This window comes from Cervus canadensis, chromosome 16, assembly GCF_019320065.1.
Source record: "Cervus canadensis isolate Bull #8, Minnesota chromosome 16, ASM1932006v1, whole genome shotgun sequence".
NCBI classification, from domain to species: Eukaryota; Metazoa; Chordata; class Mammalia; order Artiodactyla; family Cervidae; genus Cervus; species Cervus canadensis.
Window position 1 is genome coordinate 53,277,529 of NC_057401.1, and position 18,118 is coordinate 53,295,646.

General features: G+C 44.1%; 1 protein-coding gene across 2 annotated transcripts in view; it reads left to right on the forward strand.

Annotated features, from left to right (window-relative positions):
- LOC122454618 (reticulophagy regulator 1) overlaps positions 1-18,118 on the forward strand; it is a 154,689-nt gene that overhangs the window by 90,170 nt on the left and 46,401 nt on the right. The window contains exon 1 of one of the 2 annotated variants that reach the window (XM_043489228.1): positions 16,339-17,195. The exons of the other annotated variant lie outside the window; for it this stretch is intronic. Coding sequence (XP_043345163.1) covers positions 17,161-17,195 — 35 coding nt within the window. The 5' untranslated portion in view covers positions 16,339-17,160. Of the gene's footprint in view, positions 1-16,338; positions 17,196-18,118 lie in introns of those variants that run through there. 2 annotated transcript variants of the gene reach the window in all.

The following is an 18,118-nucleotide window of genomic DNA, read 5'->3' on the forward strand; positions in this document are numbered from 1 at the left end:
TCCGCATTGCAGGTGGATTCTTTACCAGCTGTGCCATCAAGGAAATCCATAACCTCAGTCTACTCACGAGACAAATATCAGGAAGATCCAAACTGAGGGCATCCTATAAAATTACCTGATAGCTACGAAGGACTCCTCACAACTGTCAAGGTAAAGGCACTTCCCTGATGGTTCAGTGGTTAAGACCCTGTGCTTCCGCGGCAGGAGGCCCCGGTTTGATCCCTAGTTGGGGAAGTTCCACATGCCATGCAGTGTGGTCATAAAAAAAAAAAAAAAAAATGTGTCTAGGTAGGAAACCAAGGGAAGAGGAGCAGCTCTCCTGGACCACAGAAGCTCAGGGGGCATCGTGATTGAATGTACTGTGATGCCCCGATGGGATCCTGGAAGAGCAAAAGACATTAGTGGAAGAAACTAAAAATCAGATCTAGTGTTCATAGTCATCTACTGATGCTGGTGTGTAGTTCTGATGGATGTGCCGTGGTAACGTAAGATGTTAACCCACAGGGATCTAAGTGAGGGGGCTGGGCAGGTGCTCTGGGTGCTATCTTTGAGGCTCTTCTGTAAATCTCAAATCATTCCAAAATGAAAAGGTTATTAAAATAAAACACATTTGTTATGCTTATAGGAGTGAGGGGCTGGGTCCCGGGGGAAGCCCCTCATGGGGAATCATTGTAGAGGCTGGAGATCAGAGAGGAACCCTGTCAGTTTTTTTTTAACGTGGACCATTTTTTAAAAGTCTTTATTGAATTCCTTACAGTATTGCTTCTGTTTTATGTTTTGGTATTTGGGCCATGAAGCATGTGGAATCTTAGCTCCCCAACCTGGGATGGAATCCACACCCCCAGCCTTGTAAGGCTAAGTCTTAACCACTGGACGACCAGGGACATCCCTACCCTGTCAGTCTCAATGGACCCAGTTTCTCTGCTAAGGCTTCCTTCGGGTCCACCTTTTGGATTTATTTCATTGGGTTTTTAAAATGCATTGCTTTTTGCCTGTCATTGAGAGGGCTTTACTCATACCTGCTAGAATGGGCTGCCTTATCTGGAACCTTGAGGTGGCCTGAAGGAGAGATGCTGCGTTTCTGAGAGGCCAGGTTTATTATCAGGTGGTCAGACAGCGGCTGAGGTGATAAGGAGATGCTGGTCCTGTAGTTTACTGGAGGGAGCCACCCTGCCAGGAGGAGCAGATATGGGTGTCTGCAGTGAAGGCTCTCTTTCTCTTTTTAAAAATTTATTTATTTATTTTAATTGGAGGCTAATCACTTTACAATATTGTAGTGGTTTCTGCCATACATTGACATGAATCAGCCATGGGTGTACATGTGTTCCCCATCCTGAGCCCCCCTCCCACCTCCCTCCCCATCCCACCCTCAGGGTCATCCCAGTGCTCCAGCCCTGAGCACCCTGTCTCATGCATTGAACCTGGACTGGTGATCTATTAGTGAAGGCTCTCTTTACTGATGAAGACCAGCAAGAGACAAAGGTCTGTCTAGTCAAAGCTGTCGTTTTTCTAGTAGTCATGTACAGATGTGAGAGTTGGACCGAAAAGGAGGCCGGGTGCCGAGGAGTTGATGCTTTCCAACTGTGGTGCTGGGGAATACTCTTGAGATGGTAAGGAGATCAAGCCAGTCCATCCTAAAAGAAGTCATCCCTGAATATTCACTGGAAGGACTGATGCTGAAGCTGAGGCGCCAGTCCTTTGGCCACCTGATTCGAAGAACTGACTCATTTGAAAAGACCCTGATGCTGGGAAGGATAGAAGGCAGGAGGAGAAGGGGCGACAGAGGATGAGATGGTTAGTTGGCATCACCGACTCAAAGGACATGAGTTTGAGCAAGCTCCGGGTGGTAGCGAAGGACAGGGAACCCTGGCATACTGCAGTTCATGGGTTTGCAAAGAGTCAGACGTGACTGAGCGACTGAACAACAAGACAGCAGATAACCCAGCTTTTCTTGTAGCACGCATCTCTAAAGGGACTGATTCGTCTCCAGAAGTGGCTGGAGGCCATCGGATGTTAGCCAGGCCTGGAGAACATTCCCAGAAACCCAGTTACCTGGAGGGGAGGTTCTTTCAGTGTCTGAGATCTCTCAGCCCTCCCCAAGGCCAGGGCAGCAGGTGGAACTCATCCAGCCAAGGCCACGAGGGTGTCAGTTGATGCGTGGCAAACCAGGACTTGAAAGAGATTCTCTGGTCCCCTGGCCCATACCCTCAAAGCTAATAATGATTAACTATTACAAGGCTATGGAGCTGGATAGTCTCCATTTCAGTTCAGCTTCTCCGCCAAATACTGGGTAAATGTACAACCAAGAAGCATCTTATCAGGTGCTATTTAAGGAATGAAAACTATTTTTTAACACTGACTTAGCAACATGTGATAAGGAAGATTAACAGATGAAAGGGTTACATAATCCTTGGTTAAACATAGGAGTAATTACCCTCTGTTTTTCATTGTGTTTTAAATTAATTTATTTATGTTTAATTGGAGGAGATGCAGATGTAAAGAGCAGACTTGTGGATACAGTGGGAGAAGGAGAGAATGGGACGAATTGAGAGAGTAGCATGGAAACATATATGTTCAGTTCAGTCGCTCAGTTGTGTCCGACTCTTTGCGACCCCATGGGCTGCAGCATGCCAGGCCTTCCTGTCCATCACCAACTCCTTGAGCTTGCTCAAACTCATGTCCGTTGAGTTGTTGATGCCATCTAACCATCTCATCCTCTGTCGTCCCCTTTTCCTCCTGCCTTCAATCCTTGCCGGCATCAGAGTCTTTTCCAATGAGTCAGTTCGTCACATCAGGTGGCCAAAGGATTGAAGCTTAAGCTTCAGCATTGGTCCTTCCAATGACTATTCAGGACTGATTTCCTTTAGGATTGATTGTTTTGATCTCCTTGTAGTCCAAGGGACTCAAGAGTCTTCTCCAACTCCACAGTTCAAAAGCATCAATTCTCCGGCTCTCAGCTTTCTTTACGGTCCAATTCTCATTCATACACGACTCCTGGAAAAGCCACAGCTTTGACTATATGGACCTTTGTCAGCAAAGGAATGTCTCTGCTTTTTTATATGCTCATTACCATATGTAAAATGGATAGTAAGTGGGAATTTGCTCTATGACCCAGGGAGCTCAACCCGCTGCTCTCTACAATGGATTTTTAAGTGCAAGAGATAAGTTTTGGCTTGAGCTGTGTGCCACTCTTTTTTGAGTCACTCCAGGCTTTACCATCCACAAAGACCTCTGTCTCTACGATTTGTGGCTTTAGAAATTTTCCATTTCCTTATGTTTACTAAGAGCAGTAAGACCTGCCAGAGTTCTTTCTCTCCTACGGCTATTTGTCCTAAGTTTCTTGGAACCAAAGATTCTCTGTCAAGGACTTTTCACCCCTGAAATACGCATAGAGCCTGAGAAAGGGGCTTTCAATCAGCATGCAAGATTATTCAGAAACAGGATTGTTATTCTTCAGGATTATTCTGTGAAGGGAAGCTTGAACCAACAGTGACATTTCAAGCCTTGGGAATTTGATTTCTACCATGTCTGTACTCCTGTTGGAGTTTTATAGAATTGGGAGGCGAGGAGTTTGGAAAGGATGGGAGGGAGAAGAGAAAGAAATAACCCCTCTGATAGAGAAGTGCATCAACAATGTTTTAAAGAAGAAGGCATGAGGAAGTAAGTGGGAATGAAACCAGTCACCGTTGACAACAGATCCTTGCAGAGTTGGACAACAGATCCTTGCAGACAACAGATCCTAAATAGGACTTTGGAGAGACCCTGTTAAGTACATTGAAATGGGTCTCAGTAAATGACACACCAGTAGTCATGTATGGATGTGAGAGTTGGACTATAAGGAAAGCTGAGTTCCGAAGAATTGATGCTTTTGAACTGTGGTGTTGGAGAAGACTCTTGAGAGTCCCTTGGACTGCAAGGAGAGCCAACCAGTCCATCCTAAAGGAAATCAGTCCTGGGTGTTCATTGAAAGGACCGATGTTGAAGCTGAAACTTCAGTACTTTGGCCACCTGATGCAAAGAGCTGACTCATTTGAAAAGACCCTGATGCTGGGAAAGACTGAGAACAGGAGGAGAAGGGGATGGCAGAGGATGAGATAGTTGGATGGCATCACCGACTCAGTGGACATGAATTTGGGTAAACTCCGGAAGTTGGTGATGGACAGGAAGGCCTGGCATGCTGCAGTCCATGGGGTTGCAAAGAGTCGGACATGATTGAGTGACTGAACTGAACTGAAATGACACACAGACACACAACCCCGGCCAGTGAGACAGGGTGATGTGACTCATGAGGCCCCAGCTCCTGGCTGGTTTCCCAGAGTCCTCTTCTCCTCGCACTTCCTTAAGCAGGTGCCGGGCAGCCTCTTCTTCCTCTCCAGGTCTCCCGAGGCTGCTCCTGTGCCCCGAATGCACCGTCCCTGTCCTGCTCCTCCCCAGCTGCCATCACCCCACTGTGAACCCGCCTAGTGAATCGGCAAATGGTCCCTTCATAGGTTCAAATGGTCATTCACTCCTAAATATCATGATTTAAAATTTAACAACACATAATGAACTTTTATTAAGAAACACATAAGCCAAAGCTATGATTTTTCTAGCAGTCATGTATGGATGTGGGAGCTGGACCATAAAGAAGGCTGAGTGCCACATAATTGATGCTTTTGAATTGTGGTGCTGGAGGAGATCAAACCAGACTGCAGGGAGCTCAAACCAGTCCATCCTAAAGGAAATCAACGCTGAACATTCATTGGAAGGACTGATGCTGAAGCTGAAGCTTTGGCCATGTAATGCAAAGAGCTGACTCATGGGAAGAGACCCTGATGCTGGGAAAGATTGAAGGCAAAAGAAGGGGATGACAGAGAATGAGATGGTTGGATGGCATCATTGACTCAATCAACATGAGTTTGAGCAAACTTCTAGAGAGAGTGAAGGGCAAGGGAGCCTGGCGTGCTGCAGTCCATGGGGTGGCAAAGACTGGGACACGACTTCGTGACTGAGCAACAGCAACAAGAAGCAAGGACCAGCTTGCTGTATAGCACGGCGAACTATATTCAGTATCTTGTAATAACCTCTAGTGGAAAAGAATCTGAACGAGAACATTATATATATATATATATATATATATATATACACACACACACACATTATATATATATATATATATAAAACTGAATCACTTTGCTGTACATCTGAAACTAATGCAACATTGTAAATCAAATATACATCAATAAAAAAATGTTTGATTTTAACTTGAAAGCATCAAATACAGCCCCACAGAGATCAGCATGAGCAAGACGCACTGGCGTAGGACCCACCTCTTGGGGGCTGTTGGGTTTTTCACTGTGCTTCCTGCCTCCTCCTTTTCCCGAAACTTCTCTCTACCGCTTCACCCCCTTTTCCCTTCAGCCATTCGCTGATTCTTCCCCCATAGTCTGATCCTCCCACTCCTGGGTGCTGGCTCCTCCTTCGTCCCTGGGGCAGCTGTGTCCACAAACGTCCAAACCACCGTTTCCCGACAGCTTCACTCCAGCAGTATCTTTTTTAGGAAAGGACACAGTTCAATCCGTGATGACAAGTCAGACGATGCATGTGGTATGGACCAGACTGGAAAGGTGTGAGAGGCATTCCCTGGCTAAACTGAATGATCTGTGGCACAGACTTGGCTCCAGTTGAGGAGCATCCCTGTTGAGACCGTAACAAATTATGTGATAATCAAAACAAGAATCGAGCACAAATTAGCGGCATGGAAGTTCTGACAAGTAAGAATATGGTAACTTGTTGGGTTATCCTACAACTGATGATAACTAAACAGGGACACTGATGAGAGTGCAAGGGGTCTGTTATTGATTATACCAGGACAAGAGGTGAAAAGGAGGCCTGTCCCAGGTTGGGAAATAGGAGGACTAAAGTGGTACCTCCAGCAAAAGGAAGGAGGAGGTTGACCAGAAAGCTGGAGGACAGGACCTCAGAAGTTCCATGTGTTGGTTATAGAATACCAACTATGTTTGGATGAAAAGAAATTTGGGGAAAATGCTTCATAACTCTAAGCTTAAAAAAAAATAAATTGGGTAACTGAGTTGTTTTGTTGTTGTTCAGTCGTGAAGTCGTATCTGACTCTGTGACCCCCGTGGACTGTAGCACACCAGGTTCCTCTGTCCTCCACTGTCTCCCTGAGTTTGCTCAGATTCAGTCCGTTGAGTGGGTGATGCTGTCTAACCATCTCATCCTCTGTCACCCCCTTCTCCTTTTGCCTTCAGTCTTTCCCAGCATCAGGGTCCTTTCCAGTGAGTTGGCTCTTCACATCAGGGGGCCAAAGTATGAGAGCTTCAGCTTCAACATCAGTTCTTCCAATAAATATTCAGAGTTGATTTCGTTTAGTATTGACTGGTTTGATCTCCTTGCTGTCCAAGGGCCTGTCAGGAGTCTTTTCTATCACCACAGGTTGAAAGCATCATTTTTTCCACGTTCAGCCTTCTTTATCCAGTCAGCTGGGTTGATTCTGTTCTAATTATTATAAAAAGAGACTTAGAAAAAAGATTCCCACTTTCTCTTCTAGGCCGTCCAGATGATCCTGGTCATAGTTTTCCCTCTGTATTTCACACAACTCTGGATTTCCACAGATTCAATTCAGGGGCTGCCTTTCTGTAGAATCAAGTCCCCCTCTCAGTGCCCTGCCCCCAATTAATCCTGAATCACTCTTTTGGGTTGTTGTGTCTTTTGTACACTAAGCTTTGTCATAACATCATTTAAGGAAAATAAGTTTTTTTTTTTTCACTTGGAAAGCCACGGATCTAGGACAAGTCTCAGTATGACTCCACCAACCAGAAAGCAAGACAGAGGTACCATCTCTCAGTGTAAGATGTTATGACTGTTCATCAGATCATCACTACTGAATGACATCATTCACATGGTATATGTGTATAGTCATTTGAGCCTTTTATTTCTTTTTAATCTAAGAGGAAAAAGACATCCTTTTCTACTTTGTTCCAGAAATGCATTGGCTTGGATACTAATTGGCATCCTTATTCCCCTTTTGCAAAGTGCATAGTGTATACGCTACCTTCTCATCGGAAACAAATTCTCTGTTGGTGACACCGTCTTCTTCTATGAAGAATATGCATTGAAAGTCTTTGGTGGGCTTCCCAGGTGGTGCTAGTGGTAAAGAATCTGCCTGCCAACACAGGAGACGTGAGAGACACAGGTTCGATCCCTGGGTCGGGAAAGAGGGGGACATGGCAACCCACTCCAGTGTTCTTGCCTGGAGAATCCCATGGACAAAGGAGCCTGGCAGGTTACCGGGCTATAGTCCATGGGATCACAAAGAGCTGGACACAACTGAAGTGACTTAGCATGCACGCGGGAAGAAGGTGGAGAAGGGGTATTCTTATCCTCTCAAGTCAGTGAGTGGAGGGAGGGCTTGCTTCTGTTTTCTTTCTCTCATTCTTTCAGTCAACACAAATCTTTTTCTGAACAGTCAACTGCTTGTAGATGGGAACTCTTTCTGGTCTGGCTTGTGGGAAAAGTCCTGAAGGCCTTGTTTTTCAAGTGAAAGAATATAGATTTTTTTTTCCTTTAGTGTCAGGAAACCACAGAAAATTTTTTCCCTTCCACTTGAAAGTAACCTATTTTCCTTTTTCCTATTTTAAGAACATTTTCATATCAGATGAACCATTTGTATTTGTTGCTGAAAAATGGAAAAAACAGACAGGCAAAAAGAATACAAGTGAAAATATTTATTGTTTTCTTAAGCTGGAAAAAAACCCCCACAATTAATAGCTCAGTGTAGGTCCTTTGAAACATTTTTCCTTTCTCTCCCCTCCCCCCTTCTTTTCCCCTTGTCTCCTATTTTCCCTCTCTTCATTCATATCTTTATTCAGATATTTTCATCAATATATAAATGTATATTTTTACATCAGTGGGATGCTATACATTTTGTTTTCTAGTCTCTTTTTAAAGCTGACTATATTACGGAAAGATTTTCATAGTCTCATCCTTTTTATCATAGGATTTCATTGCACCAAAATTTAATTAACCCCTTGCTGATAAACCTCCAGGTTGTTTTCGGGGGGGGGGGGGTGTTTGCAATTATAAAGAGTGCTTGTATTTATTTTATCTCTGTGTGTTTTTATTTTACATATGATGTATGAAGTACATAAACTATTTGCAAGTCATATGTGTACATCAAAATACATATAAAAATGAAGTCACCATGTATTTGGAGGGTGTGTCCTGCTAGGGGTGCTTGATCACTAACATTTGGTGGGCTGAGAAATGGCAACCCACTCCAGTATTCTTGCTGGAAAATCCCATGGATGGAGGAGCCTGGTGGGCTACAGTCCATGGGGTGGCATAGAGTTGGACATGACTGAGCGACTTCACTTCACTTTAGCCGAAACAACAGATGATGCTGGACTGAATTAGGACAATAAGTACAGAGGGCGCAGCCTCCAGGGTGGTTACAAATACAGCTCATGTGTTAGAGTAGATAGTACTTAGTGAGTCTCCTCTGGCTGGTGACGGAGAGGGAAGAATGAATATAATCCCCATGCTTTTGTCTTAGTTGACCATTTGGAACATTTCTTCACTTACTGATGTAACTAATACTAACTAATAATATCACCCTAAAATAATATGGTATGTGCCGTTCTAAGAGCTAGGTTTACCACCCTCTGTACTCCTGTTGAGAAATAATGAACAAGAGGCTAAGATCCCGGGGTACATCCTAGTTGGGAGGGATTCAGATAGCTGTCATGTCAACAAGTAGTGAAGATCCATGGAGATGTTGCAAAATTCTATGAAGAAAATGCATCAGAAAAGTAAGATTGAGAATGATATGAGAAATGATTTTTCTAAAGAAAGAAAAAGAAGAGAAGAAATAGGAAAGAATACGGGAGAGCTGGTTGCTGAGAGAAGGTGGATCCTCTCTGGACTTGTTTTGGAGATGTTTGTGGGAATTCCAGGTATTAAAAGATATACTGAGGCATATTAAGCATTTTAAGAGTTTATTTGAGCAAAAAATTCAGTTTGAACCTGGCAGCACCAAACCAGAAGTGGTTAGGATGCTCCATTGCCAGGAACTGGGGACAAATGAGTCTTTTATAGAGAAGACGCAGAAGCAGAGAGAGGAAATCATCTGATTGGCTGTAGCCTAAATGGTTGCTGACAAAGGTCTGTCTAGTCAAAGCCATGATTTTTCCAGTGGTCATGTATGGATGTGAGAGTTGGACTATAAAGAAAGCTGAGCACCGAAGAATTAATGCTTTTAAACTGCGGTGTGGAGAAGTCTCTTGAGAGTCCCTTGGACTAAAGGGAGATCTCCTAAAGGAGATCAGTCCTGAATATTCATTGGAAGGACTGATGCTGAAGCTGAAGCTCCAATACTTTGGCCACCTGATGTGAAGAATTGACTCATTGGAAAAGACCCTGATGCTGGGAAAGATTGAAGGCAGGAGGAGAAGGGGACAGCAGAGGATGAGATGGTTGGATGGTGTAACTGACTCGATGGACATCAGTTTGAGCAAGCTTCAGGAGCTGGTTGGTGTTGGACAGAGAAGCCTGGTATGTTGCAGTCCATGGGGTCGCAAAGAGTTGGACACGACTGAGCGACTGAACTGAACTAAGTGGTCGCCCTTATTTGGGAAATCACGGTTGGATGTATGTGATTGGCTGTTCTTATGTTTCTTAACCTTGCAGCATTTGTAAGCTCAGGTTATGATTATATTATGTAGGCTTCTAAGGCATTAGAACCACCTGGATCTGATGGCATCCCTGTTTAATTAATTTAACACAGGTTCAGATGTCTAGTAGGCAGTTTTGTGTGGGTACATTTCTAGCAACTGTCAGTAGGGAATATCAGCTAATATGTAACATTTGCCAGTTTCCATACCATGGCTAATGCAAGCCACCTCCTTCACAGTGCTGAATGTGGGGTGGTAAGAAATGGTAAGAGTTTTCATGAACAGGTCAGAGGCAGCTTTGGTGGATCACAAGCTAGTGGGTGACAGGACTTAAAGCTTCCTCAGTTTTTGATAGGGTTACATCCTGATAAACTCATTCTAAGTTGAAAATGTAAGTCAAAAATGCAATAAGACACCTACCTTACTGAACATCTCAGTTTAGCTGAACCAGTCTTGAATGTGCTCAGAACACGTCCATGATTCTACAACTGGGCAACATCATCTAAAAAATAAAAATAAAACAATAGTCTCTCAGTCATGTCCGACTCTTTGCAACCCCATGGACTGTAGCCTGCTAGGCCTCTCTGTCCCTGGAATTATCCAGACAAGAAACCTGAGTATCCTGCATTACAGGCAGATTCTTTACCATCTAAGCCGTTGGGAAGCCCAACGTCGTCTAACACAAAGCCTATTTTATAATAAAGTGTTGACTGTCTCATGTCTCATGCCACATGTCCCAGGTGGCACTAGTGGTAAAGAACCCGCCTACCATTGCAGGAGACAGAAGAGACACAGGTTCAATCCCTGGGTCAGGAAGATCCCCTGGAGGAGGGCATGGCAACCCACTCCAGTATTCTTGCCTAGAGAATCCCATGGACAGAGGAGCCTGGCGGGCTACAATCCATGGGGTTGCAAAGAGCTGGACACGACTAAAGCAACTTAGCACATCTCATGTAATGTATTGGACACTGTGCTGAAAGTGAAAAGCAGAATGGTTGTCTGGATACAGAGTGGTGGTGAGTGTATCAGTTACTGATCCTCGTGATCACTGGGCTGACCGGGAGCCCAGGCCCACTGCCACTGTCCAGCATCATAGGAGAGTGTTGTACCACATCTTGCTGGCCCAGGAAAAGATCAAAATTCAAAATTCCAAGTGCAGTTTCTATGCATGTGTATCACTTTCACACCATTGTAATGTTGAAAAATTAAAAGCTGGGGGCCGCCTGTATAGGTTTGAAATTTGGAAGAGTGTGTGACTAGGAATATAGATTTGGATGTAGAGGTGAGAGTTAAAATTCTGGAATGGAAAGATGAAATCTTTCCATGTGTGGCATGAAAAGGAAGGTGGCCCATGTTAGAATGCCAGGCCTGTGTTCTCAGAAGAGTGGTTCCTCCACCAGTGGCATCTTGAAAGCAAATTCATGGCCCAACCCCCAGAAGGAGAAGGGGAAGGTGACTGAGGGTGGAACAGTACGCCTGTGTTGTTTCAGGTTTGGGAAGCCTGGTCCTAGAGATCAACAACACTCAGGAGTCAGTTAGGCACTTCCCTGGTGGTCCAGTGGTTAAGACTTGGCCTTCCAATGTAGAGGATTCCAGTTTGATCCTTGGTCAGGGAGCTAAGAGGCTACATGCCTCAGGGCCCAAAAAACCAAAACAGAAAACAGAAACCATATTGTATGTAAGAAATCCAATAGTGACTTTAAAAATGGTCCACATCAAAAAAAAAAAAAAAAAAATCTTAAAGGTCAGTTGGAAGAGGGAAACCTAGAGACCAAGAAGGAACATTGGGAGAAGTAAAGCTGAGCTCAGAAAGTGGTCTTGGAGCCCAGGATGGAGAGAGTGTTCAAGATCAAGGGAAGTGGGCAGCCGTCCAGTGCCTGGAGGTCAGGGCACAGTAGGTGGACAGTAAGCCTCAGCTGCCTTTGAAGACACTGTGTTATCCACGGTGGGGTCAGCAAGTAGGCTGCATTTGGTGAGGAATGAGTTGACCCCAGACCCTTGGTTAGGACCTTGGGCTTTAAAGGGCAGAAGACAGAGATGTGAGACTATAAGGAGATGTGTGGTGAGCGGTGGGGTTTCTCGAAAAGGTCTGTGTGTGTTTGTGGGCCAAGGAGAAAGTACACCTGGGAAGGGTCAGTAAGTGGCAGGAGCTGGCGATACAAAAGAGAAGAGAGGAGGGGAGGGAATCGAGAACTTGGGATACAGCCTGCCCTGGAAGAAGGTGCTTACGGGCTCCTGTCTCCAGAGGTGGAAGGAAAGCAAGGATGGGAGAGGGTTTTAGGCGGAGAAAAGCAGAGGCCAAGATACAAAAGGAAAAAGTGCTCAATGGACTCTTTTCAGTGTTGTCCTATTAATTGCCTTTTGTAACTGGCACCTCTCTCCCTTCTGATTAAAAGTGATTCTGGAAATGTTTTTGAAACAAGTAATAAGTTTGTGTTAGCCAGTCAGCTCTCAAAGGAACTTATGTTTTATGTGTTGTTTAGGCCAGTTTTGGCAGAAAAGTAGAGAATTAAAGCTCTGGAGCGCTACAGGTCAGTGGAAACAGAATGCAAGCTACATATACAGCTGTGTATTTCTAGCAGCCATGGGGTTCCCCGGTGGCTCAGATGGTAAAGAATTTCCCTGGAAACCTGGATTTGATCCCTGGGTCGGGAAGATACCCTGGGGGAGGGCATGGCAACCCACTCCAGTGTTCTTGCCTGGAGAATTCCATGGAGAGAGGAGCCTGATGGGCTACAGTCCATGGGGGTGCAAGAGTTGGACACGACTTAGCGACTAAACCACCCCCAATACCTAACCAAATCCCTCCTGTCTGACCACCCACCAGGTAATATCTCATCACCTGGCCAGCCTTCAGCAAGAATTTTGTTAGTTCAGTTCAGCAAAGAGGCAACCCACCCCTCTTAGTAATTTTCTCTCTACCAAGACAAGCACCGCCTCCCACCACCACCACCGCCATTTCTAGCCGTTCATGCTAATTTTGCCCAGTAACTTGCAGGAGAGAGAGGTTCCCTCCTCTTGTCTCTGAAAGTTCCAGAGTCTCAGTCCACACCGCTGTAGGAGAGATGGGGAAAGCAAAACTCTTAGACCAATGATTGTGTGGAGAGAAAAAGTGCATTAAGAAAAGTGGACAGGGGCATCCCTGGTGGTCCAGTGATTAAGAATCTGCCTTGTAATACAGGGGACGCCCGTTTGACCCCTGGTCAGGGAACTAAGATCCGCCGTGCCTCAGAGCAGCTGAGGCCAAGTGCAGAAGCTAGAGAAGCCCATACACCACAACGGGGACAGGGTGCAGCTGAAACTTTAAAAAAGGTTTTTTAAAAAGTTTTTTTAAAAAAGAAAAGTGGACATTTAGCTTTGAAATGGCATTTATTTTCTTAGGCCATAATACTGTGTGATTAAACAGCAAGAGAAAATGGAAATGTTCACTTAAAATATACTACTAAAATTAAACACATACGAATTTTGAAAGAGTGTGGGTATAAGAGAACTTGAACTGTACACGTGTCTGGCCATCTGGGTGCCCTTTTGCCAGAATGAGAGGCTCTGCCATCTGTTCAGCCGGAGGAATGAGAAGAGCTCTCAGGACTGGAGGCTGTTGCTGGCTCTGACCCCAGCAGCTCACCTCACTGCTGGGCCCTAGTTCCAGCGTCTGAAAGTCTTGGATGGCTTTCGTGGCCCTTTGGGGTCTTTCCCACGTCTGTGTTCTGTGAGTCCTTAAATTTGGGTGCCCAGTAGATTTCGCATCATTAATGACGAGGGGACCCTGGGCATCCTAATCCCCTGCAGGACCGCAGGTGTCTTTGGGGTGAGGAAGCGGTGCCCTGTGTCCTGCACCCTGGAGTTTGTTATCTGCGCCATCACTTTCTCCCTCCTCAGCCTTGTGAATTTCAGAAATGAACACAAATATGCCAAAAGGGGACTTTACAGTTGGAGCAAGAAGTTTAAAAAATGCACGAAGGAGTGCTTAAAGGAAGTGTTGTTAAAGGAAATTAAAGAAGATATTTTATGGTAGTGATAGTGATTCACCTCTCATACCGATCAGTTAATTGTCCTTTAAAACTGAGGGACTGGTGTCAGGGATCTTAGTGGTCAGTTCTGTAATCCACAGCTGAGTTCAGCAACAGCTGTATGTAGATATTCAAGAAATAGTAAAAGAGGAGCTTACAAGAATAAAAAAAGAGGTAAAAATTAACAAGATAGAAGTGTTAGAACTGAGAATTAGAACATAGAATTAGCATTGTGGTTGATCAAGGGAAATAGTCGCATGGATAATATTCTCGTGAACTTTTCACTTCATTAGACCTGGAATTTCTAACACAGCACATTGTTCCAGTCCTGGGAGACTTGGGCATACTCTGATCTTCAGAACTCTGCTTATGACTGTTTTCTTCCAAGCTCAACAGTATTTGAGTTATGTATTTGAGTTACTGCAGCAATTTACTTTTAGACTTTGAAGTCTAAAACTCTAGGTCTTGTGTGGAATACTAAAGGACTGTCTTGATTGCAACATGCATGTGTCCCAAAATAGCTAACACTCCTCAAAAAAGTAGATAATATTTGTTTCAACTCTTCATTTTTTTTAGTACTCTAGAAATCACTTCAGAGACTTGTGAATGTTAAGTGTACATTGAATATAGAGATATTGCTGGGATTAGCTATGACTAATCCTGTGACCATGGAACACATACTTTAAAAAGTGTACCATTTTACATATACACAATGGAATATTACTCAGCTGTTAAAAATAAACACATTTGAATCCATTCTAATGAGGTGGATGAAAGTGGAGCCTATTATACAGAGTGAAGTAAGTCAGAAAAACACCAATACAGTGTATTAATGCATATATATGGAATTTAGAAAGGTTGTAACAATGACCCTATACACGAGACAGCAAAAGAGACACAGATGTAAAGAACAGACTTTTGGACTCTGTGGGAGAAGGCAAGGGTGGGATGATTTGAGAGAACAGCATTGAGACATGTATATTGCCTTATGTGAAACAGATGGCCAGTCCAAGTTCGATGAATGAAACAGGGCGCTCAAAGCCAGTGCACTGGGCCAACCCAGAGGGATAGGATGGGGAGGGAGGCGGGAGGGGGGTTTGGGATGGGGGACACATGTACACCCGTGGCTGATCCACGTCGATGTATGGCAAAAACCATCACAATACTGTGGGGTAATTAGCCTCCAATTACAATAAATTAATTAATTAAAAATAATAGATAAGTAATAAAAAAACAGTGTGCTGTTTTGTTTCTTTTATTTTTAAAATAAATTTTTGTTGGAATATAGTTGGTTTACAGTGTTAGTTTCAGGTGTATAGCAAGATGAATCAGTTATACATATATCCACTCTTTTTTAGAGTCTTTTCCTATATAGGTCATTACAGACTATTGAGTTGAGTTCCCTGTGCTATACTGTGGGTTTTATTAGTTATCTGTTTTACATATAGTAGTGTGTATATGGGGCTTCCCAGGTGGCGCTCGTGGTAAAGAACCTGCCTGCCAATGCAGAAGACGTGAGAGACGTGGGTTTGATCCCTGGGTCAGGAAGATCCCCTGGAGGAGGGCACGACAGTCCTCTTCTGTATTCTTGCCTGGAGAATCCCATGGACAGAGGAGCCTGGCAGGCTACAGTCTGTAGCCTCACATAGTCGGACACGACTGAAGTGACTTAGCACGCACGCGCGTGTGCACGCGGTGTGTATATATCAGTCCTGTTCTCCCCAGTTTATCCCTTCCCCCTTCCCCTTTGGTGACTATGATTTGTTTTCTGCATCCGTGACTATTTCTGTTTTGTGAATAAGTTCATTTGTGCAGTTTTTTTAGATTTCATATATAAGTGATATCATATGATACTTGTCTTTCTCTGACGTACTTCACTCTCTATGGCAATCTTTAGGTCCATCCATCTTGCTGCAGATGGCATTATTTCATTATTTTGTATGGCTGAGTAATACTCCGTTGTATATATGTACCACATCTTCTTGATTCATGCATCTGTAGACGACATTTAGGTCATGTCATAAATGTGGCTATTTACACGGCTGTTGTAAATAGTACTGCAGTGAACATTGGGGTACATTCATCTAAGGAAAATATATTGTTTCTTAATAATTAGATCTTACTTATGGCCTTTTTTTGCCAACCAGGAAAAGAAATGATTTCAAGTTTCTGTGCAAAGCTTTTAGGTTACATTTCTAAAGGGATCTCAATAATATTTTGCCCAGCTCTTTTGAAAGTAGGACGACGTAATTTTTGTCCTGCTCTTAAAAGTTGTAGCGAATGAGGGTACCTGGTGATTGATGACCTGTGTGTGATAATGGGGCTTCCCAGGTGGCGCTGGTGGTAAAGAACCCGCCTGCCAATGCAGGAGACGTAAGAGACATGGGTTCCTTCCCTGGGTCGGGAAGATCCCCTGGAGGAAGGTATAGCAAAGCCACTCCAGTATTCTTGCCTGGAGACTCCCATGGACAGAGGAGTCTGGCGGGCTACAGTCCATGAGGTAGGTCACGGAGAGTCCGACACGACTGGAACGACTTTGCATGCGCCCATGCACATGGTGAGGGGCCAAGCTATCAAAACATCTCAGGCCAACAGCTCAGCCACGTTCCAGCGTCAGGCTGCTCCCCGATGACAGAGGGAGGTCCCTCCCAGGAAACCCTGTTGCCCAAAGAAACTCACAGGCTCATGTCTGTGTGCTTACTTCTGAGTTGAGAAATCTAGGTGACCCAAAGGAAGACTTTCTTGCAAAACAATATTGCTCCAAACACAACTGTTCATCAGTATCTCCCCCTCACCCCGCCACCCTCCCCGACCCTTTGTGTGTGTGGGAGGGGGGCGGTGGGGGTGGTGAGAAGTGATCTTTTTGCTGAGTGGCTAAGTGTTTCCAGAACAAACAAGCCTCTCGGCTGTGCAGTCCTGCCCATCTGCTCTCCGCCCTCCAGCCCCTCCTGTGAGTTGGAGATCTGATAGCCCAGGCTGAAGTTTGAAGCTCCCCGTGGCCACGCCGCCCTTCGGTCGGGGAGGGGGGTGGGGGGTGCCTTGTCAATGCCAGGAAAAAAAAAACAAACAGGAAAGAGAAAGGGTAGGCTGGCTTCAGTGAAGTCATCCCAGTAAAGGTTAATAGCTGGGTGGTGACACCTCCTCACAGGACTGGGGCGAAAATGCTGGGCAGCCAGGCAGCGCTTTGCTCCCAGCTGCCTGTCACGGTCCTAGGAGTAAGAGGTGACCTGTTTATATTTAGAAGGGGCCAGTCCTAATAACCCGGCTCCCAGCTTCATTCAAGGCAGGCCGGCGCTTCGGAAGTTTGTAAACACCTACTTTCTGAGTAAGGGAGGAGTACTTTTCTCCAAAAAGGAAAGAACTTCACTACTGGGTTTTTTTCCCCCTCCTGATAATCATTATCAGTGCAGAGAAGAAACTGCTGTAGCACAGAAGGGCTGCAGCTTTCTCCACTCTGTTATTATTTTTAAAGGGCAGAAATGCCTGAAGGCGAAGACTTTGGACCAGGCAAAAGGTAATTATGATCTGTATTTTCTTTTTCCTCGAGTCTATTTCCTTTGCCGTTATCTTTTTTTTTTTTTTTAAATATTGTGACTAATTTTAAAAGTAGTTGAAATTAAAATTTAAAAAGGAGTGCAAACTCTTTAATTCCAAGAAAGAGAATTTTCTTTAGCACGAAGAGAGACCTAAAATTAACAGAACATACCCTTAGAAACATATGCCAATAAGCACTTTTCTTGAACGAGGAAGGGACAGCCTGGAATGATCAAAAAGTGCTTTGTCCTACACCCTGTAAAGTCTACTTGGGGTTTTTCGATGTTTCATTTTTAACTTTAGGTGGTAGTTGTTAGAAATCTAAGCTAGTGAACATTTTGCAAAAATGCTTGCATTTTAAAGACTTGTTGAACATTTCTAAAAGTTAACTGTTAGACCAACATACCCATTTTGATATTAAACACTTTTTTTTTTTAAACTGCAGTTCTCGTCTTTGAAAATATGATCATTGGGACCCACATATGCAGTACATTAGCCAAATGTTTTATTAATACCTGGCTCTAAGAAGGGGTATAGAGACAGGAAAGGAAGCAGGCAGTTATTCCTATTAATATGAGCATAACATGTCCACACTGGAAGTTTCCATGTCTAGCCCCACTGCCGTGTTAACAAAATCTGTATGAAATGGTGTCATTGGAATTCTGATTCGGGTCATTGAAATTCATATATGAAAAAGTAGAAAGAAACTTGTTTTGAAAAAGGACAAGAGGCTATTGCCAATTGTCAAAGAAAGTGGAAATCGGTAAATCTTTAGGAATAGGAATAGCATGATATTTTTTTTGTCATTGTATGAGCATCCCTTTTCAGCCATATGATTGTGTGTGTGTGTTTGTGTGTGTGTGTGTGTGTGTGTGTGGCCTATAATATAGCTGTAATCATTTC